This window comes from Triturus cristatus, chromosome 3_2, assembly GCF_964204655.1.
Source record: "Triturus cristatus chromosome 3_2, aTriCri1.1, whole genome shotgun sequence".
Lineage (NCBI taxonomy): Eukaryota > Metazoa > Chordata > Amphibia > Caudata > Salamandridae > Triturus > Triturus cristatus.
Genome location: NC_140584.1, coordinates 446,522,877 through 446,549,398, shown reverse-complemented (window position 1 = coordinate 446,549,398; position 26,522 = coordinate 446,522,877). Strand labels below are relative to the sequence as shown.

Here is a 26,522-nt window from a genome sequence, read left to right as displayed (position 1 = left end):
TGCTCTATCAGAGCCGGTCGCTTGTGATAGCAGGGGCGCTGGACAAGGCCGGAGCCTTGGCTGCAGCTGAGACCGTCGCTCCCTCTCTCCCTCTCCTCTGCACCTGCCATGAAGCACAACCCGCAATGCCCTGATGGCCTCTGTATACGGAGATCAGGGCCTGGCTACAGCTCCCCTTGTCGGCACAGCCAGGTGCAGCGCAGGTAAGGCGCTTTCTTTCCTCGAATATTTGGGTTCTGTGCAGTGTACACATTGTGCATTTTCACCACATTTCTTCAGGCGGTCTGATTTCAGGTTTTATGACAACAACTGCATTTTTTTTTTAGTTTCAGAAGGTTATGCTTACAGAGCAACGTTCAACTAGCCACATGTTTTTTCCATCACGTTTCTTTTTATAACGTAAAATAACATAGACATACTTCTAAAATTGTATGTAGAGAAGCATGAATATTTTCATTTGGACATTAAAAACTATCTGGACCATTTCTCAGTATCATCATTAATGCATCGCTTCTTTGTAGTATGCTTGTTGGGCAGCTTAGAAATTCTCCCTTTCCAGTATGGTTCTGGCACCGTGTGAGCCCTGGATCAGTGGCAGACGGGGCCTTGAGAGCTGCGTGTCTTCCATGTTAGTAGCTTCTCCAGAGGGGGTCAATGAACCTCTGTCTGTGCAGTTGACTCCCTTTCTTGTTCCGTGCGAGGGGACGATGTAGCACGGTATGCTCTAAATATGTAAACAGGCTTTTATTTTTTTCATAATGCTTTCTACACTCCTCCGGGGAGTTATAATACTGAACTTATGTAATGCACAGAAATATCTGTTGGTGATGCTTCGTTGATATTATTAGTTAATTTAGCAGAAGAGGAAAGATGAACGCCTGCATCATCCCTGCCAAAATTTGAATGTGTGACTATTGCTGCCACATGACCCCACATGCGCGTGAAACAGTAGGTGAAGACCACTTGAACCAAGGTATTTGTAGTCTTGTGTCTAAAATTAAATAGGGACTCACATGTACCCATATTTGGAGTGGTGTTAGCTTAAAAAAGCAAAAAGAAACACATGCACCTAACCTCCCACCCCCAAGAAAAAAAGGTTTCATGCACAAGTAACTACAGTACTTGTGACGTGCAGATTCAATACAGATTCCTGCAATCTGCCCTTAACTGTGCTGTCTTTCACTTACAAAGTTCCAGAATACATAGCTCTTTCTCTAAGTTTCCATCTATTTCGGGGTCACTTGGGCTCTTGCAATTGGTTTCGTAGGAGATCCGAAATTGCATGAATTTCGTGTAGATAATGTCTCGTTATTTCTATCAACTTGCCTTTAGCAATGGCCTCAAGGCTTCTATCAAATATCAGTAGCTTGTAGTTTTCGAGCCACAGCTTGTTCGTTGCAAAAGTCCTATTATTAACTTAATCAGCCTGCAGGAACTGTTCTGAAGATGCAGCATGATGTGTCTGTCGACCTCCGATGAGGCCACAGTACAATAATGTGATGAGCACACAGTACAGCTGTTGATATTTTTATTAGGTCGAGCCTACAAGCAGATCGTGAAGTTAAAGTATTTGTACACATGTAATGTTGCTTCAGGACCAGTTTATCAGTGCTGTACTTATAAACACAACTCACATCTATTATTTTGTCTCTGGTTCTTGGACAGAGACACGTTTTTTGAGATCAGCATCCTCTTTCTCTTTCTGTTGCTGAAGTGGTAGGTTCATTTCTGTATCCATGTCTTAATCCAGCCTGCATGAAAGCCAGTGTTCGTTTTCCAAAGGATTGAAACTGTCCTGTGACACCTCTTTCTAGGAGCTGGACAATGTATGGGAATGGAAAGATTGGTCTGAAGTTGGCCAGATCGTCCAGTTTTTAAATGCTTTTTTAGAATCTGTCTAATGATGGACTTTTTCAAAGTTAATGGAACGTTAGTAGAGATCAGTAGGTGTTAGACTTGGCATCTTTGGCATGGTTTGCCCTGACATTTTGCCTCTACTTCCTATATTGTTTAGGCTGTGCTGGATTTCGTTTTTGCTGGCTTAGATGCTTTGGGCACTTTGCCACTGCTGATTAGAGTCAAAGTGTGAGGGCTCCCTGTGTAAATTGTTATTACAATTGGTACTCCCTGATTAGCATATTTGATTTACTGTTAAGTCCCTAGTAAAGTGCACTGAGTGTGCCAGAGCCTGTAAATCAAATGCTACTAGTGGGCCTGCAGCACTGTTTGTGCCACCCACATGAGTAGCCCTGAAAAGGTATCTCACACCTGCCACTGCAGTGTCTGTGCACAGTTGTAAAGTGCTGTGTCAACATTACAAGTGCACTTTTTCTTACATGTAAGGCACCTCTATGGTAGGACCAAGGTACCCCCATGGGCAGTGTATGTGAAGGGTAGGACAAGTGCTGGTGTGTGTGACATGTTCTGATAGTGAAATGCTGCCAATTTCATTTTTCACTATTGAAAGGCTATCTTCCCCATAGGTTAAAATGGGAGATACTTTGTAACATCTCACAAGTATAACTTCCCATTGGGACAAGATAGAGAAATAAAGTTTAGCCTCTCTGAACTCAGAATTTAGTAACACTTCTATTAGTAAAGATGCAACATGCCATGCATATACCACTCTCCAAGTCTGTGAGCTATGGGGTCTTCAACTCTCGCGTAAGGGAATGCAATGATATAATATTTTAGGCTTTTGTAAGTTGGGTGACTTCTACAAAGGCACTAATTTGATAACATGGGAAGCTTTTGTAGCGCAATTAGGACTCAAGAGCCTCAATCTCTAGTTAAGCTGCAGACAGATAACAAGCTTTCTCTCGAATAATTATAAAATAATTAACAAGAGGGTAAGAACAATCTTAAAAGCAGACTTCAAGATGAATATATCTGGTATTGGCAATTGGTATCGGTTACTGCGACATGATATAAATAAGAGTCTTGTTGGAACAATGCTCCTTAAAATTGCTCAGGAATCTAATTGTTGCTTTAATATCCAGGAATGGCAACGAATGTGCGAGCTCGGGCAAAGGGCTCTGAGGGAGGCTAACTTTAAAAAGATGTCCTTTCTCTCAAGGTGGAAGGTGTACTATACTCCCCTCAGACATGTTTTAGAAGTAATCAGGTGGAGGGTGGTGACTGGACACATATATTATTTACATGTCCTAGATTACAACATTTCTGGGAGGAGGTGTTCAGGTTTATCAGTCTCTATATGTCAATGGTAATCCAACCATCAACATAGTTGGGCTTATTTGGCTTTTCTTATGCGATCAGTCAGCTACCAAAATATAAGCAATATTTTATTTCCACGGTGAGAGTAGTAGCCAGATCGTTGCTATTGCAAAATTGGAAATCCCAGAAGGTGCCTACAGTGGGACAGTGGCTTCTTAAGCTGGATCGCGCCTGCCAATTCGAAGAGGCCTACACGAAAAGGGTAGGGGCGCTTTGTAGATTTAGGCAGACTTGGGAAGGCTGTGCTTTGACCATACATACAAATGATAACATGTAAAAGAGGCTATTTCTGGCATAATGTAAAGAGAGGGGTTTCAATTCATAATCTGCGGGTCTTTTGTGTTTTTTTTTACGATGAGGCCAGCCTGTAGCAATATGTATTGACCTTTTTCTCTGACTTGTACTTTTTGGGTGATAGTCGGATGTGTTATACAGAATGCTGTTTTATATCATGTAAAATAGAATATTCATTTGCACTATTTATTTTTTATTTAAATATGAGATTGGGTATTATGTAAATTTGTCTTTTTTATGTACCTTGATTATCATGTCTGTTATTCACGTTCAATTAAAAAAAGAAAATGTAAAGATGGTTTTAAATTGTGTGTTTAAAAATGCCACTTTTTGAAGGTAGGCATTTTCTTGTTTAACCATTCTGTGTGCCTCTGCCTGTTGGATTGACTGTCTGGTTTTGGAGTGACAGGGGCTGGGGAAGTGCATTCACAGTAGATAGCCATTGGGGGTGCTGAAGTGTGTCTGGCCATTCCTGGATGACTCAGAGCTGAGCTGAATGGGGCTTGGCTGTATTAGTAGTTGAAGGAGTTTTCCTTGCACCTGAATAGGGCATCTCTCCCTTGCACACTGCTGTCTCCACCCCCTATGTGGTCATACTACACCAGTAAGGACAGAACTGGTTTGGTCTAGGCTCAGAGACCCTTGCAGAAAGAGAACAAAGACAAAATGGGGTAGTAGACCTTAAACCCCAGAACTTTAGATCACTTCTAGACTCAAGAGGAACCTTTGCCGAGCTCAAGTGCTGTGAGGAGGAGTACTGCCCCTTTGCTGTGTGCTGTGTGGGGTTGGCCTGCAAGTGCTGTTTTTGCCATGGAAAGGACAAAGACTGGAATTTTGCTGTGAACCTACTTGAAGAAGAATCTCTAGGGCCTGTGTGTGCTGGCCTCCTGTTCTGAAGTCTCAGGGACACAAAGACTTCACCCCCAGCTCCCCTGAACTTTGCTGCTGAGAGTTCTGACCAGCCATGTGATGCCTATTCCTGTTTTGGGCCTCTCGAGGTTGTTCCTTCTGTTGGAAGCTGAAAGAAACCTGAAGAACTGAGAAATCGATGCATCGCCCTTCTTGCGGGTGTTTTCTCGATGCATCACCTGTAGACCAGAACCATCTTGGAGTCGAAGCATCACTTCCCCCTACAGTCCGGATTCGATGCATCACTGCTCCTGCGTGCAGCAGAACTCTCACATTGCCCCCCCAAGGACTCAGGAACTGCTGCATCTCTTTGTTTCTCAATGCTTGCCTTCTCTGCGGGTGTTTGGCCTTGTGAATTTTGACGCATTAACATGTACTTTGTGTAGTATTACGCAGCCATAGTTTTCTATGGCTCAAGTTGCTTGAAACCTTTTAAAAGTCATATTCTTATTACATGTTTGTTGGATTTTTGTCGTTTTGGTCTTGTTGAGTTTAGATAAAGATACTTTATTTTTCTGAACTGGTGTGGTGTCCATTTGTGGGCCATGAAAAAAGGGTCAGTGAGAGGATAAACATTACAAGGACAGTGTTTTGCAGGACGTGTTGAAATATTTACAGGAAGGTTGACCTAAGAAGGAACTGGTGTCTGAGGAGTTAAGACCGTTTTGGGAAGTAAGGATAAGGATTTGGTGGTTAGGGGTGAGCGCATTGTTCCTCTCAGTGGCTTATGTGATGTAATTTTGGAGTTGTGCCATGAAGGGCATTTTGAAAAGTCCGGACCAAAGTTGTGTTTATGGAGATGTTCTTGTGGCCAAGTGTGAACAAAATGGTGGAGAAATGTGTAAGATCTTGTAAAGTATGCTCCTCGTCTGATAAGACTCAGTGTATATTGAGTGAGGGTTTAGTTCCAAAGCAGCAATGAGAATGTTGGGCTATTGACCTGTTGGGCCCTGTAGGAGAACTTCAGGAATATGTTATTGTGTTGATAGACATTTTTGCAAAATGGCTAGTAGTGGAGTTTGTAGTAAAAGTGGGTACCATTTCACTTTTGGTACTTTTAAATAGTGTTTTTGTCTCTGAGGGTATTCCAGCGGTACTGCTGAGCAACAACGGTGTGCAATTTACATCTGATGTGGCAAAAATTATTTTGAACGGATTGGAGTGAAACACAGGACAACTTCATTTTACAATCCAGGTGGGAATGGCACTGTGGCAACATTTAACCCCATTGTTATGGGTGTCATTCAAGGAGTGGTTCAGTGCAAAAGGGATTTGCATGTGGAAGTGAAAAAGCCATGTGGGTGTATAGGATTACTGTTCATGATACCACTGGTGAATCACCCTTTATCATAATACGAGGCAGAAGACCCAGATGCAAGTATAATTCTGAATGGTTACGGGAGTGTAAGGTGGAATGGTGGTCCCTCAATTCTGTCAGGGGAAAATTGGTGAAAACCATTTAAGAAACAAGTCATATTATGAGAGTATTCATGGCATTAGACTTATGCAAGTGAAAGTGGGCGACTGGGTGCAGGTGAAAAAACCTACCAAAGTAAAAAAGGGCGAAAGTAAATTCTTTGAACTGGTGGAAGTGGTAGAGGTTTTGAAGAAAGCAGTCTGTCTGAGAAGTGGTAAGGTGTGGAATCTCAAGAGGGTGGCTGTAAGGAACAAGGAGAAGAATGTTGCAGTGAAGAGTGTAGGCGAGAAGGGACTAGGAAATAACAATACCGATTGGTTGGAAGATATTTTTGAAAGAAACAGGTTTCAAGCTGCAATGGGTGTGACAGAGTTGAATGGCAATGAGGAGAATAGTGCAAGAATGGATGGTGTTCTTACTAGTGCAAGGACAGCAGAAATGAGTGACAATGACACGGGGTTCAGTGGAACCAGGACTCCAGAAGTGTGGGGCTGGACGGTCTTACGGAGAGTTTTTTTAGCAGTGGAAGGTTTCCTTCTTACTCTCTTTCATTCCTCATTATTCCTCATTATTTAAACTTGTACATCCTTGCAACTTTATAATTTTGGGGCGGGGTGAGTTTGTACTGGACCGGGATAATGTTGATGGGGAGGGGAGTCAGCGGTTTGTAAAAGAAAAAAGCGAGAAAAGTAAGATAGAGAATATGTGGTTTTATGAAAAAGGAGGTAAAGGAGGATGATGGGTAAGGAGGTTGTGAAAAAAGGAGCAAAGCAGGAGTAAGAGGTTTTATGAAGAGGGAGTAAAGCATGAAAGGGCGCAAGGGGTTTGTAAAAATAGAGCCAAGCAGGAAGGGGAGTAAAAGATTTGTAAATTATGAGAGTGCAGCAGGAGGATAGGTAAGTGGTTTCATTAAAATGGGGTAAACGAGAGGAGATGAAACAGTGTGAGTAAAGGAAAAGGGAATTAAGATGTTTGTTAAAAAAGGAGTGGAGTGGAGTGGGAGTAAGGGGTTTGTTTGAAAGAAATTAAAGCGCGAGGGGAATGAGGGGTTGTAAAAAAAGGAAGCCAGGCAGGCTAGGGAATAAGTGGTTTCATAGAAAGAGAGAAAAGCAGGAGGAGGAGCAAGGTTTTGTATAAAAGGGATAAAGCAAGAAGGGGAGTCAGGGGTTTGGAAAAAGTAAGAGGGGATTAAATGCTTTTATAAAAAAGGGAGGAAAGTGGGATGAGGACTAAGGGGTTTGTAAAACTGGAAGCAAAGCAAGGAGAATAAGGGGTTTGTTATAAAACAGAGTGAAGTGGGAGTGGAAGTAAAGGGTTTATGAAGAAACAGGAGCAAAGCGGGAGAGCAAGCGTTTGAAAAAACAGGAGTAAAAGCAGGGTGGGAGTAAGGAGTTTGAGGAGAGTGGTTTGCTAAAGAGAATAAAGCAAGCGGGGAATAAGTAGTTTAATAGAAAAGGGTGTATAGAAGGAGGGGAGTAAGTGCCTTTATAAAAAAAAAATGATTAATGTGGGATGGTGAGTTAGGGATTTGTAAAAAAAAGAAAGGGAATAAAGCTGTGAAAGTGAGGGGTTTGATAAAAAAAGTCAATAAAGAGTGAGTGGTAGTAAGGGTTTTGTATTAAAAAAATGATTAAAGTAGGAGGAGGAATACGTGGTTTTTAAAAACGTGTAGGAGCAGGAAGGGAGTACAGGTTTTGTAAAAAAATGGATTGAAGCAAGAGGAAGAGGAAGGGGTTTGCAAAAAAAGATGGAAGTGAAGTGGGAGGGGGAGGAGGAGTAGCAAAACAGGCAAAAAGCTAAAAACAAACAGCCTGAAGAAATACATTTTTTACCTTGAACGGTGTTCAACAGGTTGATTTTGTCAACGAGGTAAAAAGCATTCTTCCAAAAAAATTGTCAATATTGCTTTCACGGAAACCTATCTTCAGAATCACTTTCTTTAAGTTGGTTATTCGTCCATAACACAAACAAACCAGAACAAAGACCCCTTAAATCCAACTAACATCCTAACTTAATGGCACCATCCACTTCAATACAGACTCATAATATATCTGATTTGTTTTAAGCACTTGAATCTGATGAATTTCAGTATGTAGAAAATGTGCTATTGGGGATTGCGATATTGACTAAAAGCTAATTTTGAGCTATTTAGGCATGTTTCACAAATTGTTGTGTCTTACTCCTGACTTCAGTGTATCTTTTTACCAAATTTTCAGGAGTAAGAACCTGTTGCAGATTAAAGCTTTGTGAATGAAGTCCTTGGAACTAAGTGATTATGTTCTCACCTTTTTCATGCAAATTTAGAACCAGTTGTTGGGTATATTGCCCAGCTTAATTTGCCTGTATTAATGAAACACAGCCTCTCATAATATGTACCACTACTAGGAAAATATACATACTTTCACTAAATATTTACATTTGTTTCTTTTTCAGTGCTACTTCTTTACTGTAGAGTTTGGATTGTGCAAACAAGATGGAAACCTAAGAGTCTATGGAGCTGGTCTGCTCTCGTCAATCAGTGAACTCAAGGTAATAAGCAAAGTTTCAGTGACCTGACTAGCAGACCACAATGCTCATGTTGGATACTCTGGAGGGACTGATGCGTGTGTAGTAAGCTGGAAACGTTCATATGTTGCACAACTGATGATTTTGTCAACAACAGAGAAAGAGTACCAAGAAGAAGGCTGTTGCAGTAGTCTACCTTACTCAGTACTAGGATGTTGATCAGAGACTTTGCATTGTGGAGGTGAGGTATGGGTAGATCTTACGAATGTTCAAGAGTTGGAAACTTGCAGTGTTGGTGGTTATGATGGTGGTCAACCTTATGCCAGAGTGAAAGTGCATGCTGAGATTCTAGCTGTATGTGGTGGGTGGAAGGTGGCAGAAGGAGACATTGAGAGTAGTAGATACTGTGAATGATGGAAAGTAGATGCAGCTGATGAGACCCTTAGGGACCACCAATGATGTATTGAGTTTTGAGGGAATTTCCATTTAGTCACTGGGGTCCTGCTGGTTGGAACAGAGGAAAGGAATGCCAGTGGGAACCAGGATTAAGGCATAGTCAGAGGAAGAAGGGATAATGATATGATATGACAAGAGTGACCTTGAAATAAGAGTGAGGTGGAGAGGATTGATTTTGAGAGTGCTCAGAGGTTTATTGGCTTTTGGTATCGCAGTGGTTGTAGAATATTTTAGTGAATAGGAGAGGACATCTTGCTGGTGTATTTTTAAGGTTAAGCTGAATTAACTAAGGACAACTAGGGGTAGCAAATCTAAATATTTGGTCAAGGTCATCGTATAATGATCCATTGGCTTGAGAGGGACATAGATGTATAATGCCATTGTTTTCAAAGAATAGTGCTTTGAAGGCCAGGGGTGGAATGGAAATAGATTGAGAAACATTTTGGGTAGGAGGCTGCCTCCACCCCCTCACTGGTTTCTTTAAGGAATGTGAATATTGATGGAATGATCAGCGTGTGGGACAGCAGTGATTGTGGTATATGTATGTATAGGTATTTGTGATAGCTTTGAGGTGCCTATCTCATCACCAAAGCCACAGTTAGGATGCAGTCCTTGCCTTTGACTTCATGGAAGCTAAAGACCAGATCTGTATTTGGAAAGGATCATTACCATGGTGTTTAATTTTATTCCCTTCAATGGCAAATGAGGTTTTGTAACACCATAGCGTGTGAGATCACTGTGGTAATGGTCTGGACAATCCGTTGAGAGGTTGAGATGAAGCTTTGTAATTAGTTTGATAGTTCTCCTTAGCAAATTTTATATAAGGACTATGACAATATCTTGAATGCCCTTTTACATTATTACTGTTTCTGCTTTATATATAGCCCTGTATTTCACTTTTGATTTGTATAAAATATATACATTCGCCAACGTTTTTTTTGTTCTTTATACCAGCTCGTTGTTTCCATGTACTAATATAATGTTCACCAGAGGAGATATTGCCTAAACTTTTGATATTGGATTTGAATCCCCAGCATGCCCTCTCTGGTCTGGCCAAAGTAAAAACGTTTGATCCTCATGTCACCTGCAACCAGGAATGCATCATCACAACCTTCCAGGATGTCTATTTTGTTTCTGGGAGTTTTGAAGAAGCCAAGGAGAAGATGAGGTATCGATTGTATTATCAATTCCAACTATTCTTATATATTTTCCACATTGCTTGTTAAGCAAAATCAGGTTGACTCGTGTTTTGACAGGGTAATAATGATTACAGATGTCCTCATGCTCGATGCTAATTGTAATTATTACAGATTATCAAAATGATGACACTGCTTTATAACACACTCACAATAATATTTTTAAAGAGACATATAAGAAATCAGACTTTCCTTCAGGATAGGGCAACTCAGAATTCTGGTAACTTCTAACAACAAAGACAAAGAAACTGGGTGAACAGGGCACCTGCGCAATAGTTACTTTGGAAAAATGTGGGCATTTCACTACCATATACAAAGACATTCAAACATAATCGATTGAGCGTGGCTCTTATCACTTCAAACAAGTGAATTACTTAATATTTCCGGGAACTCTCACTGTTCACATTAGGGGTCAGCATCTATAAAGGTTCAAGCACCTTGTGAAGTGCTTGTACACACAATCAGTACTTTTATTCTGCCTTCAAATGTCTGGTGTCTAGGGTTACAGAGTGGGAAAAATCTAAGCTCTGTGGCCTCAATGGAAATGGCTTTCTATTTGCATAGAGACCATGTTTTTCTAATAGCTTCCACACTCAGGTGATACTGGGCATTTGATTTAATCTTAGTAGAAATCGATTTGCTAAGGGTACTTTCAGGTCATTGCCTTGCTCAGAACCAGTGTTCAGTTGAAATTTCAGTTTGTGAATTTCTGCATCTTCACAGTTGCAGGCAGGTTAGCGGTCACAGCACAGGAAAAAAGCATTAACAAAAGTAATCAGTTTTACCTGTAATAGCCAGTCATAGAGCTATTGACGGTGCCAATGCTCGTTTGCTTTGCACTCACAAAATGTATTAAAACATGGCAGCTGGTGCATCACCACACACAGGATCACTGACACAATATCGTAGTAAACAAAATTGTTGACAAAAATATTGTTTGCCACAATATTGTGCTCCTATACTTATAATGGTAAGTACATAAATATCAGAAAGAAAATATTGTTGACACAAATATCGTCTAAAAATAGAGAAAGAAACGATTTTTAATATAGAGTTTAAAGTAGTAAACGTCAAATGTTAAATATTTTGATATATAACTTTAATGTGACATAAAATAAATATATTACACTAATATTTAACCCCTTCCCCACTCATGACGGAACCACTCCGTCATGAGCCACGGTCGCCGTGTGCTCATGACGGGGTAGTTCCGTCATGCTGCGGCCGTTGGCGGCCGCGCCGCCCACGCGGCGCTAATTCCCCGCCTGTGCGGGCGATTAGCGCAGTGGGCGGAGTCATGACGGAACCACTCCGTCATGAGCACAGCTCAACCGCGGCTCATGACGGAGTGGTTCCGTCATGAGCACCGCGCCACCGTGCTGCCCCCAAACCCCCCCCCCCAGTGCTGCGGCGGAATTCCCGCCGCAGCGAAAGGGTTAATACTATGTATACATTTATACGTATATAAACACACATGTGTTTGTATTTATATAAATATATATATGCGAAAAAGAAGCAGAAAACTCTGAGTAGTACGTTTAGGTGAAAAGCAGCTCCAGTATAGAGCACTCCCAACACCAGCGGCACTCTAAATTTGCTCACCTCAAATGTTTGCTTTTCTATCAAAGTCTTTAAGCATAGGATTAGCACAGTGCCATCCACGCCGAGATAGAAAGGGGCAGAGTCTTTTGCCATTTCTACAGCAAAGACTTTAAGCATAGGATTATCACAGTGCTATCCATCCCGAGCTGTAAAATGGCCAAAGCCTTTTACCACTCCAGGCACAGTATAACAGCTTTGGATTGGTAAAATACCATCCAAGCCAACCTGAAATGAATAAAAGCAACCCCTGACACATGTTTCGCTCTCATTAGAGCTCTTCAGAGAGGTATACCTTTCTCCAAACACAAGGGAGCAACCTGTGTAAGTCAAAGCAAATCCCTTTCAGGCACAGAGTGATGCATAAATTATGCAAAAAAAGAGGCAGAGAATTCTGGCCGGTACTCTAGTTTAGGTGGAAAGCAGCTCCAGTATAGAACACTCTCAAAACCAGCGACACTCTAAATTTGCTCACCTCAAATGTCTGCTTTTCTATCAAAGTCTTTAAGCGAAGGATTAGCACAGTGCCATCCATGCCGAGATAGAAAGGGATGAAGTATTTTTGCCATTTCTACAGCAAAGTCTTTAAGCATAGGATTAGCACAGTGCTATATACACCTCCCTTGTAACACACAAAGAAGAGCTCCGCACACCGGACTTTGAAAACAATAGACGCTTCATTCACGCTTGAATCAGAATGGCAGCATATTCAATCCTAACGCATTTCAGCTCGCGTGAAGCCTTGATCACAGGTGAGCCATATGGACAATTGGGGCGTGACCAAAGTTATGTCCACTTTATCTAAGACTACAACGTCACTCTGCAGTCTTGAAATACTTTAATGTCCATAATGCACTGGGAAGGCCATTTTATCACCTTTTATGACGTTTTGTTCTAGCCCGCAGTTCCGTTTTCCAAAATATTCCTTGTTTATGGGGCTAATGCAGGGTATGTGCTTTCAAATATACAAATAACTTCCCATGCTGAAAAAAGGCTCAAAAGTGTCATAATGCCACAATTATTGCTATTATCATGCAGCACCTGTTGTTCAAACTCCATATATATATATATATATATATATATATATATACATACACACACACACACATATATATACTGTAACCTAATTAATATAATCATTTATTTTATAATATATAATTTTTGTATATCTTAAATTAATCATTATGAATGTATATAATATAATTAATAAGAATATTTATCTTACACTATATATATTTTTATATTTATAATTTGCTGATATGAGTATACAATGTATATATAAAAATATTCGTGTTAATTAATTTAAAATATTAATAACATTGTTATAATGTAAAATACATATTTCTATTTCTTATATTGCACTATATCGGTCTATGCACACACACAAACACTCACATATATATATATATACAAATAAAAACACACATACACAATAAAACCATAGACAATATAAACAATTGAAAAGACAAAATATCTTAATTAATGTATACATTAAATAAAATATGAAAAACCACAAAAACACATTTACACAAAATACTATAAACGTTAAAATTTATTTAAACATAAAAACAAATAATATAAAAAATAAAAAAATAAAACACAATACTATAAAATCTTTTTAACCAATATTATGAAAACTATTGAAGTTTAAGAATATTAAATATACTATTCCCACTCTAATTCCAGCAACAGTAGGGAAAGTTTTGGACTTCGAAGGGATTCGATTTACCATTCCTATTTAAGTCACAGCAATACAAGGGAAAGTGTTGGACTTCTGAGCAGTTACGTTTATTATTACTACTACAGTCAGAACAACAGCAGGGAAAGCGCTGGACATTGGAGGGTTGAAATGTACTATTCCCACTACAGTTAACACAAAAGTAGGGAAGGTGTTGAATTTAGGAGGGGTAAAATTTACTATTCCCACTCCAGTCTCTGAAATAGTAGGGAAAGCGTTGGATTTCAAAGGGATGACATTTACTACTCCCACTCCAAACTAGCACAACAGTGGGGAAAGTGTTGAACTGCAGAGAGGTAATTGTACTATTTCTACTGTAGCAAGGGTAGGAAAAATATTTCACTTCAACATATTACCTAGTAATATCATGAATGTAGAAAAAATATTAAACTCTTTAAGAGAAATCACATAAAAAATACATACGTGTGAAATACAATAAACCAATTCACATAATTACTATTCAATATTTTTTTTTATCTATTAATCAATAGTTGTTGTTCAATTATTAAATAATTAACTTCTCACCCTGTACCCCTGCAAACCTAGCAGCCCACACCTTAACTATAAATAGAAAAATAACAATTCCATAGCTTACATGTTTAAAATAATTGAATTCATGAATTAACAATTAATAATTAATTGTTAATTCATTAATAATTAATTAACTTTCCACCCTATACCCTACTAACCTAGCATCCTAAAACCATAGTATAAATAGAATAAATCAGTATTTCATATTTCACATAATAACAAATCAATTAAATATGTAATGAATAATTCACTGTTAATTACTAATTACTTAATTAACTTCCCACCCAATACCCCTACAAATTAAACAGCTGGCAAATAACATATACTGAAAATAACTCACTATTACCCAAATTGCATAATAAATATCAATAATATATTTAATTACATAAAATGTTATACATAGGTCTTAATTAATTACTACGTAATGAAATTCCTACCCTATCCCCCTACGAAGCCAACAACCCACTGCAACACTATAAATTACTATTAAAAATAATTTAAAAACTCTAAATCACTTAAAATTAGAAGCTATATTTAAAAAATAATTAATGACACTCATATAAACAATGGCAACATACAATTAATACAGTAACTAAAATATAGTAAAATAATGAAAACTTGAAATTTTTACCACTATATTAGTGAAAACAATATTAAAAACATCAATATTATTTACATCATTACTTACCTCAAAAATGATATTTTTGTCAACAATATTTGTGCATCATGATATTTGAGTGTCAGGATATTTGATTTCCAATTTTTGTGTCTCCAAATAGTTGTAAATCCAAATGTTTTCAAAACACCCCCCACACATGCATACATGGGTGTGCAGTGGGAGACTTATTTTTCTTTGTGGTAAAAAGCATTCTAAGATGGCCCCTGTAACATTCGCACACTGCACACAAATAGGTGGCTATCTTGGATTGCTTTTTGCCATAAAGAAAAAAAGCATTCCAAGACAGTCACGTGTGCATGGCACTGAGTATTGATGCACTGGCAACTGCAATTAGAATTTTTTTGAGCTATACTTTATTATTAACTTTCGCTTGAATATTGTCAATGGCATTCTCGAACAGTAAATTAAGAAATAAAGTTTGTGCAACTGGCAAGGAAATTGAGTGATGTGAATGGCACAGTAAGAGTGTGTAGTTCCCGGATCCTACTATTTTTTTAAATTAAAGTTGAAGCAAGAAGAAGAGGGGTGGTAGTTCATTTTGGACATGTGGAAGTGGAAAATTGGGCAAGAGGGAAGACAGAGAGAGCCAGGGCATATAACAAGTGAATTAATAAAGCGAGAATAAGAAGATGAAAAGAGGAGGAGTAGGAGATAATTTGACAATACAGTTGCCAGAAGAGAGAGCAAGGAGGCTCAAAGGCCAAGTTGGGGAGAGTGTGAGAAACCAGATGTGCTACCATGGAGAACTAAAAGTTAAATAAAATGACACAGTTCCCACAAATCAGCAGTTGTAGGGAAGGAGGAAAGAAAAAACTCATTCAATAAAAAACATAAAGGTACAGATGAAAAAATCTAGTGTTACGACAAACTTAAGAATAGGGAGAAAAGCCACTGATGAAGAAGCAGAAAAATTACATAGACAGAAAATCCACCCAGTCATGTTCTGTGATCAATCGAATGACTAATAGAAAATATCTAATACACTGTGATTACCTATAGTAACTGATAGTATACAGTTTATAAGTATGCATTTTTCAAACTTACAGCCTTGAAATAGTCATCAAACGACTAAATACGTGTCAACTGTTTCATCTTTGGACTCCAATTAGTTTGAATGACTAAGAAATAAAAGCCTTTGAACTACAGACCTACACAGTGTCTTCATATTTGGACTTTGATTTATGTACTACCAACCCTCTGTTTCCTGAGAAAAAGCTTTGGACCTGTCGGATTGACGGACCAAGATACTTCAATTGTGTGTTGCTCTGGACATTCTATTATGTATAAAAGGCTGACCCAAAGCCCACTCAAAGATGTGAGTCAGATATAATGCTGCAGCCAGTCTGCAAGAAGGTATTCGTGGTCTCCTTTTCACTGTATTCTGTTGAAAAGCCAAATTCACTGTGAGTGAAAACAGCTTTCAAATATATGCATTGAATGGCTAGCTTATGACTATTAGGGCCATTAATGCGTCAATCCACCAGAGGCAGAAGCCCGGCATTTTATGCTCCGATCATTCTATTGAAGAGAGGTGTCGTTAGCCAAAGAGGTTTTGGAAATGAACATGGTAAAAGTGTGTGGAAATCACTCATTCAAAACTCACATTGTCTTCGTGCCTCTTACTCAGTTGCAGTCAACGTGCTGAAAGATAGCTTAAAAGCACATGTATTATTGCCATTACTAAACACCCCTGGCAATTTTTTACAGTGCTTGCTTCGTTAAGCACATCAATGTTGCTATAGTATTAAGTGCATCACTAAAGCGTGAGCAGACGGGTGTGATGCAAGGAAATTAAGTAATGTAATTGCAGTCATCTACTCAAAAAGAGTGGATTTTGAAGAAAGTTAAAACACTTCTGAAGAATATTGATTAGTTCCACATATCTTACCACCAACAACCTTGCACATGACGTCCTTTTTTCACCCACTCTTAACCCAATACAAATAGTGTTCAAAAACCACTACCCAGTAACTGGTCTATTCACAATGTGATCCCATTCTCCATAAATTATTAATCCTGTAAAACAAATACACAACCTAGAAAAGAAAGAAATGTAAAACAGGGAGATAAACCAAAGTGACCCGGAGAAGGTGCCTTTCAAACACAATGCCATTAGGTATGAAGTATGAGGCACCAGCATTGATTGGTGGATTTAATGAGATCTTATCCTCTGCAATAGATTCCAATGCCCTTCAGAAGGTTATAAGAAAATGTCGGAGAACAGCCATTCACAATGATATGCATATGGAATTGTAGAAGCTACTTGTAGACGTTTTTCTTCAACTGGTCATTTTGTTTGACTGTAATGTCAGATGATATAGCTCAATACAAATGACAACTCTTATCATTGGGACCAACGTTTGATTCCCCACCCATGAACTTTTAAGGATAATTTGGACGTTTTGGTTTTTTGCCTTTCTTCTCATAAATATTCACAGTACATTTTTAGTAACCTCTGAAATAGTTCTTTTATAATGTCCTTTAATAATGGTTTCATGCTGGGTATACTAATCCATGTGCATGCTACAGTCCGTTAGATGGTGGTTTTAACAAACCAGTGCGTTCTTTTGATGCCAGCATCTGCACTTCCTTAATGTTGTTTTCTAATCAATACCATTTTTAATGTACACAGCTTTCCTACATGAACCCTGCCATCTTCAAGACGGCAGATGCTGTTGTAAAAATCACCATCTTGTTTTTCCTTTGGTAAACTATTTCCATTTCTAAAATGGCTTGCCCACCCAGTACTCCACTTTCAAACAAGTAAGATGCTTTCTTTGACTTTTCAACTTGCAAAGTAGATTTTGTAATGGGCCAATGCATTTTATTTTCTGTTTTGCAGTTTTTTTTAATAAACTGCCTTCTTTTCTATTGGGTTTACATACATTTATATCTGTACAAGCAGTCAATGGTGTCTGCATAGAACTGCCAATATACATTAGAGATATAATAGACAGATTTTTCTTTATATGATTCACTATAACACTGATTGTGCTAATTTGGATTTTTCGCTGAGCTATGTCTGCTAACATGATTTGCAGCAACCTACTTCTTTCAATTTTATACACTTTGGTCTTCTTAGTCATTTTGATGTAAATTCCTTGAAATTGCGCAGTTTATTAAATCCGACTAGCAAATATAACCTTGCAACATTCTTCTTTCACAATGCTATACAAATGTACACACCGTTACTATCAAGGTGGCTGATACCATAAATATTAATAACACTAAAACTAGCTTTTGAATCTCCATAAGTGTACTGATACTTACACCTCAGCTCTAGCAGACACTCCTTTTCCTAACATCGCAAGTTGATGCTGCTTTTGATTTATTCTATCTTCATTAAACATTTTACCAAGAATCTGCCTCTTCCTGTCTCTGCCAAATATCTGACTCCCAAATTATGTGCCATTTTCAAACACCTCTTTGAGAGCACCATCACTTGTGCTGGAGTGGCTATCATAGCCCTCTTTTGCAAACACATGGAGTAGACTTTGTCTTGGATTTTCCTACTCTATCAAAGATCTTGGCTTTTCTTTCTTTATATTTTCTATTGAATTGAGACTCCTTCTATAAATAATCTTCACTTGGCACCAGCTATCAAATAAATGTTATCAATATGTCTAACACTGTGAGTGATTGTTCTACTTTGGGCCAAATTACGACTTTTGGCCATGCGGGCGGGTGGCCCACCACTGCCGCCCGCCAAGAATCACTGACACCCGCACACCACATTACAAGTAATTATGTGGGAAGGCGGACGGGCGGCATGACGGTCCCACTATGATGCGTCATTCAAAGGCAGCGGTGCCTTTGAAAGAGGCACCACAATGTGAACGCCGCACAGGATTCCTGTACGTCATGGATTCGATAGGCCATGCCGTGCAGAAACCTGGGTGCATGCACACAGGGGGGCACATATTGTACCCCCCTTTATGGATCCCAAGGCTGAGAGCGGCACACGGGGCCTGTGGGGCCACCTTTCTCATGTAGGAAAGACCTTTGTGAAACCGCTGGTAGTCCTGAAACCTCTAACATACATTGCAGTGCCACAGCTGCACCACCTGCACATTACATAGCCCCTGACCGCCCGCCACTGACAGGGAATGAGGTTGTCTGGCGGAGCGGTGGTCCAATTATGGTTCGACCGCAGTTGACTATGGATCTGGCAGTTCTGGGGCCGCCAGACTCGTAATTTGGCGTTTTGTGCATGACTTATGTATGAATATTGCATGACAAAATCATATGTTTAGTACAGTAACATCTCTTGTCATTTTTAATATCTTGTTGTGTTATGTCGGACACTTTTTTGAGAATGTATATTTCAGTTAGTTGATTTACCTGGAATTTCAATTGTGATAAAGTTCCTTATAGATTTTGTATCATGTTCAAATCTGATTAACTAAATAGGCTCTTTTTCTATTTTTAACAACTTAGCGCCTGATTATGACTCTAGCGGTCTTCCTGTAGGGCCGCCCCCGCGGCATTCTCAGAATAACCGCAGAGCCATCAGCATGTGCGCCTGTCAAATTACAACAGTAATCCATGGCGAGCAGTGCTGCGGTGAAACGGCGAGGGGAATGTTTGGCTTATAGGAGAGCCTAACAAGAGGAGAGGGGCCTTTTTGTACCAAAGGGGTAGGGCACCAGTGAGACAAAAAGTCAAAAAGTAACGCCTCCTTTGGGCAACTTAACATTCAGAACTGTTAGGTTGCCCAAAGGGGGCATTACTTTTTGACTTTTTGTCTCATAGGAGAGCCTAAACAGCATACCGCTGCCGTGACAGCACCTACAGCACATTCATGCATGGTGTGGCATGCACCATGTTGTGCATGCCACCAAGTGCACACACAAGTGAGCAATTTTTGTGGGGGGCACATCATATGCCCACTACTCGTGCCACCATGTACAGATTTGGTCAGGGTGCCCTGTTGGGGGCCCTTTAACATGCCTTTCCGTCAAGCCTTTCATGGCGCGGTCCCCACCTTAACATGCTTAGTGGAAAGGTAGGTTGTAATCTGCTTGGTAGTACTGATGCCGGCACTGCCGTGATTCCGACCTGCTTTCCCCACAGCCATGGGATCCTGAATCTTGGCGATGGCTGTGGTCTTGTGGTGGTCCCACGGCCACCATCATGATCGGGAGGGAGGTCCAGAGGGAGGTCTGATGCAATGGCAGCAGTCGGAGCACCATCTTGGTTCCTTTCTTGCTCACAACAGTATTCCAATTTGATTGGTATTTTTGTCCTGATGTTACATAATTGCAAAACCTGTGTTGCCATTTCTTTGTGATCCATGCGCAATCACAACAATTTGACTTTTTAGTGTAAGGAACTCTGAGAAACTCAGTCTATTTTTCATTTTGGATTATTATATTGAACACTGTTTCCAGAATATGCAATTTTCCCCCTTTTTATTAATACACGTTTCACTTTTTTGGCAAAAGCTTTTGTCTTCTCGCTTGTTTTATAGTAATGGCTTCGGAGTTGCTCATTATGATATAACGGCAATTCTGAGTGCAGATCACAGTTCTTGCAACCTATTCAGTATTCTGTCAAACATGTGTACAATGCTCTGACACCCATGAGGCCTGGTCCATAATTAATAAAAGCTATTTAAATAATAAATAGATTTGGAAAAGTCAATATGTTCTCTCTTATCTGTACTATTTTTAAAGGTTGCGTGTACGAAACAACACTATTAATTGGATAAGCAGAATCTCAGTTGAAGAGAAAGGCAAGAGCAGCTAACAGAAGAAGTTGTGCTGCCTAATATTTAACAGCCTTACCTTCCCTGTCAAAACATTGCAGAAGTGATACTTAAGTGGCTGTATTGCAAATGATTGGTCTTTTTCTGAAACAGGGGTGCTTGTGCTTGAGTAGGTGACCGTCAACTAAATGTTTCCTATTTGTTTTACTAAACAGAGAATTTGCAACTACAATCCAGCGTCCCTTTGGCTTGAAGTACAACCCCTACACACAGAGTGTGCAGATCCTCAAGGACACCAAAAGCATCACTAGTGTGGTATGCGACCTCCGCCATGAGCTGGACATTGTCAGTGATGCCCTTAATAAGCTTCACAAGCAGTTGGGCGTCTGAGTAACCAACATCAACATCTGTCAACCGCCTCCTGCATGAAGAAGTGAAAAGTGGACTTGCTCAGATCCTCCTACACTGTTAACAATGTTGTCATGTTTGCTTTAACACAACATATTTCTCAATTTTCTCACCTGACATCTGTCTTATAAAAATATTACAAGTCAAAATTAGCTGAAATTGAAACACTGTTCCCATGAGGAGAAGGTACAGTACAGATTTGCTTATGGCTGGCCTTTGTTTACAGTGGCATGGTGGGAAAGAAACGATGGACTGGAATGCAGCCCTGAGCAATTGCCAGTGGCATATATTAATTCAAGCATTCTATCAATAACTCTGTTGTTTGTTGTAGTTCTCTCATTAGGCACAATTAGGAGCACACTGAGACAATTGCCTATCACAGTATCAACTCCTAAAATAGTGACCTACAAATATATCATGACCACAATATTGACTCAGAAAATAACATCGAGATAAGTATAGATTTACTGTTATAAACTTTACAGTGATGGTATATCATCAATATTATGGTCACAATATTATCTGTAGGATCCCTACATTAGGAATTAGTGTACCATTGCGACAGTCAGAAAAACAAAAAGTGTTCATCCATAAAAAGAAAAAATGGAAGAGAGAACGATGGATAGGGAGAGATAGATGTCACTGAACCACATATGCCTGGTATGGCTCTGCTCAGGGTCGTCCTGTAGAGACACATGATTGTCAGAAAATATCTCTATTTAATTGTGGACCTGTCAAAGGGCTCTACTGAAATAAAAAAGTACAATTTTCATTCCTCTCACAGTTCTTTTCTTTCAGTGTGGTTTTCTTTCAAGCTAAATATGATTTTACCTTTTTAGTTTCATCTGAGGTCGAATTCTCTTTTTAGGACTTTTCTTAACATGAATCTATAAATCCAATTATCATAAAATTTTGAATTCCTTTTCAAGCACATGTGCAGAACAACTACAAGATAAACTTTCAAAAATGTTGAGTCTCTCGAACTCAGAATTTCTCAAAAACACAAAATATGAACATTATATATTGTCTTTTGTCCAAGCCTACCAAAGAAGGATAATGTAGAGGAAGATTGTACATGCATGTTTGGAAGGAAAACCACTTTCCAAAATATGTTTCTGTAAAATGGCTTGCAGCTCATTTGTAAGTTTTGAGATGTAAAACAATATTGTGGAAACTGTACTAAATGTATTTAGCTTGAAGCTGCTGAGTGCTAAAAATGGTCATTGTGGTATATGCTATGTACTTGTTAAAGAAATGTAAATTATTAAGCTTATTTCTGTAATCGGTAATACAATCACAAATGTAAGCATTTTACTGAGTAAATACTGTGATAGAAAGTATGTTAATGTGTTTACTCTTAAACATATGTTTATAATATACTTATTCAGAGTGTACACATAATCTTTTTTGACTGAGAGGCTTTAGAAAGTGACCAGCTGGACTGAAACAACTGCACAACTTATGTTTAAATGGGTACCAGAATAAGATAACTCAATTTAGGGGTACAAAACTACTTCATCTCTGGAGTTTCATCTTAAAACTTATTTTTTAGCAGTTGAGTTAGCTCAGTTAGTACAACTAAACCAAACCAAGGCTAAAACTTCCAGAATTCACTAACTTCTTAAACGAAAGCCACATTCTGGAAGCATGGTGTCTCAATGACTGGGCGCTATCTGGTAACCCTATTAAAAGGTCATCACTGCTTGTGACTCATCCATCACTGCTTCTGCTTTTACTGACAGAAACACATTTTCTGTTTTGAAACACAGCGTTGAATCTTCCCCTAAGGCAATGTAATGACTCCATATCATCAGTGACACAATTTTCTAGTACTTAAATATCCTTTAATAGCCATTTGCATTCTGAGAGGTCTGTCCTGGGCAATTCAGCTAAGCCAAAATGACTAACACACCTTGATTTTAGAAGCAAAGTCAAGGACTACAATAAAGTGCCCCTGGTGACATGGAGTCATCTGGCACTTTACGATGACCACACCAACTTCTCACCCCTAATGTAAACCTAGCAGGCATTTTCTGTGCAATTTGAAATACATATACAGGAAAACTGTAGGTAAAAGGGTTCCCAAATCTGTGCTTTAAAGACTAGGCAAGTAATTCCATCACTAAATCTACCTTGTGACAGTGCTGTGCAAAACAAGACATAGAAAGGCAATTGTTAGTGTCACACTACATACGTCTATAGTTATCTGCTGCAAGCACTAATGATATCAATGCAGGGCACAACATTTATCAAATGGTTACACTTTATATCGTGACGTTGGTGTTGTAGTGATGTAGTTCCTACATAGTAATTTTCTACTCCACAATTTCACATGCATGGAATAATGGTACCACCCTGTTACAACTGTGTGTAGCAAAGGCATACATTTTTTGTTGCGTCTGTCCATAGACATCTTTATTTGTCTGTTGCAAGAGCTCATGTTATATCAATACAGTGCATATCAAATGCATTAGGTTTGCCAAAGTGTGTTTGTTAATGACATCAGAAAGGGGGAGGAGGCAGGAAGCATAACAGGGTGTGGCCACATGGTTTAAATCACAGTCATCAAGTGTCTTTCTGAATGTAAATATGCCTTGAAAAATAGTCCCATTCATGCAGAGATGTCCTTTAACAAAAGGAAATTTCAGCAATGAATTCATGCAAGGATTTCAAGTACAATGGAAATTTAGGAGTAAAACCGTTCCAAAAATCTCCAACTATGAATGCAGCATAGTACAAATAAAGAGATAAGCAGAAGGAAATGAAAACAAAATGTCATCTATAAAAATATATATTGAAACTAATATAGGAGTTACATTTGACCCATTTTAATACACAAATCACTCTTTTAAACTGTGCTTTTGTTAACTAGTAAATAGAATACAACATTGTTACAAGAGATAATGCAATATCTTGTGTCTTAGGACTTAGCAGTAGAGTATGTTACTGCTTGTTCTACTTTTTATGTTGAAATGTTATTAGTTTGAGAGATACTTCATTTTAAAACAGTCTGAAAGTTTTGTTGTGATGCACATGTCACTTATTATATCAATAAAACTGTGGTTAATAAATAGCAAGTAAAGTTGTCTTCCAGTCCGTGTTAAGCCCGGCACATCTTATCATTATCAAGAACTGGATTTATTTTGCAATTTTTTTAAGGTTTCAATATCCTATGTTAATAGAATGATAGGATTAGGAACATATGCAAGCTTACTGTTCACAGACTAACATTTAAATGTTCATTTTAATCATTATATTCATTATAATCATGGTTTACAGGTGAACCTCTACAGAAATTAACAAAGGTGAAATTTATTACATAACTTAGATTAGTTATAGAATGCATTAATTAACTTGAAGGCAAACATACTTGTTACACATGCATTACCATAAAACACAATAAATATTGCAATTAATGAATGTATCCAGCTGTTTGAAAGGTTTTTGTTAAAATGAGTCATAATTATTGGTTGATTTAGGCAAAATGCGTTCTTTTTTTGTTTTGTAGTATTTTACTATATTCATTGAAGTGCATTTCCTCAAACTGAACTTTACTGATAGTTATACTACTACCACTGCTGTTAGTGATTATATTATCACTACTACAAATAATAATGAATAAATAATAATAACTTCAACAACAATAATAATAATAATAAGAAGAAGATGAAAAGAAGAAGTAAAAGAAGACAAAGAAGAAGAATATATTGAGCACTTTGAGGCCAGATGTACAACGAGATTTAGCATGCGCAAACGGGTTTGCGACCCATTTGCGCATGCTAAATCTGAAAGAGCCATGTACAAACACTATTTTGCGATTCGCAAATAATTTACGTCTCGCAAAATAGTGTTTTGCGACACGCTATTCGTAAGGGGTGTTTCCTTCCTAATAGCGACTCACATGCCATGTACGAATGTTTCGCAACCGCAATTACGGTCGCAAAACACTCACAATTTACTGCCCTCTTCAAGAGGGTGGTAATGCAGTTGTAAATGGGATAGGGTCCCTTTGCAAATGCAGGGGAAAATATTTTTGGGGGGCAGGCAGTGGTCCCAGGGACCACTACCTGCCCTTAACAAATTAAACAAAAACGTTTCATTTTTTTTTTAATGCATCCCGTTTTCCTTATAGGAAAAAGGGCTGCATTCAAAAAACTGCTTTATTTAAAAGCAGTCCCAGACATGGAGATCTGCTGAGCCCAGCAGGCCACAATCCCTGGGAGGGCCAGCCATTCCCAATGGGGTTGCAAATTGCGAGTGCCTCATTAATATTCATGAGACTCACATTTTGCGACCCTGTTGGGAATTGCAATCAGTGTCTCTGACACTGTTGTACCTTGTAAATTGCGATTAGTAATTTGCGACTCGCAATCGAGTGCAAATTGTGAGTCGCAATTTACACTGGTCATACATCTGGCCCTTGATATCCAAAAGGGTAACTGGTACACAATAGGTTTCATCATAAGCAACACTCAGATTGAGTTAGCAGTCTTTATGAACACAAATTTTGCCTACACCTTGACCTGGCAATGCACCTGCCTGTTAATTTCATTTTGACATAATCATGACTAACACAAATGGGGTCCTGTGGGGTGTTAAAATAGAGGTATTTGTATCGTAGGATGCCCCAAATAGCGGGTCAAATTTATCAAAGGGTTGCTTCACCCTTGTGCCACACAATGGGGTGTAAGGGCGACACAACTTTTAAGTTAGATTTATCAAGCCACACGAGGCCACCTTGCATGTCCCTGAGTGGTTTGATAAATTCGGAGTGACGCAGCGCAGTTACATCTTCATGTGTTTTCAGCTGTCAAAAAACAATGAGGCTGATGCACAAAGATTTTAGTCCGACTCTTGCATGAAAAAAGTCAGAAACTGAAGAGTTAGCAGGTGATTCACAAACTCTGTTTTGTTTCTGAATTTCACAAATGTGAATTTGCCCAAGAAAAAAATATTTATCTATATTTGTAAGTGACACCTCGAAGTATAAGTCCCCGGTTGGGGGGCGATTTGGGAAAGGTTAACCAGAAAAATGCCATGCTAAAGAAATTAACATAAACAGTGTGGTTTTTGCCACAGTTATGGGCACTCATTAACTTACAAATGAATTTTCCAAGCATACGTAGAGGAAATAATTTGAGAAAGTTCATGGATCTCCCATAATTCTGAACGTTGGTGCAAAAAGTAATTACCTTACTTAAAAATGTCTCTCTCCATCAGCACACAAACTCAGCAGTTCCAAATGATAAAGTTTAATGAACTCATTACTATATCTCTCAGATTAAAGGAACACTTCAAGGTATGCAGATGTTGAGTTAAGAACAGTAAATCGATCTAACCTATTTATACTTACCTTCACGGCATAGTGGTAATTGAAATTTTGGCCAAAATACTCTGGCAGGTTAATATTTTTGTCCTTGAAATTCTGACATGCAATTGACCCTTCATCAGTCTGAATGAGTTTTATAGTGATTCCCAAGTCAGTACCCTACTTGACTGAATTCAAGGTTCATGATACACCCAGGCTCACAAGTGGAAGACACTATTATTCACTTCTCACTCACATGCAGGCACCCACAATCTCATGCCTTCTAACACCTGCTCATCCACATCTACATTTGCTCAGTAGTCGCAATCACTTCGCGGGTAGGGTGAAACAAACAAAAAATCATATTAACTAGAAATTGGAAAAGGAAAGTATTAAAAGAAGGTAATTTAAAAGTTGTATACTTTTATATTGTGTGTGATGTCGCTCGAATCTGCACAAACTATAAGCTCTACAATGGCTTGCTCCTCCAAAAATGACAGGTGTTGGTGTGGCAAATGTTAAAAACAGTAATGATACTCCT

General features: G+C 38.8%; 1 protein-coding gene across 1 annotated transcript in view; it reads left to right on the top strand.

Moving 5' to 3' along the window:
* The window catches only part of TPH1 (tryptophan hydroxylase 1), a 213,789-nt gene extending 189,694 nt beyond the window's left edge, over nt 1-24,095 (top strand). Inside the window, exons 9-11 of the mRNA XM_085648051.1 lie at nt 8,288-8,383; nt 9,850-9,983; nt 20,481-24,095. Coding sequence (XP_085504177.1) covers nt 8,288-8,383; nt 9,850-9,983; nt 20,481-20,655 — 405 coding nt within the window. The 3' untranslated portion in view covers nt 20,656-24,095. The remainder of the gene's footprint in view (nt 1-8,287; nt 8,384-9,849; nt 9,984-20,480) is intronic.
* The last annotated feature ends 2,427 nt before the right edge of the window (nt 24,096-26,522 follow it).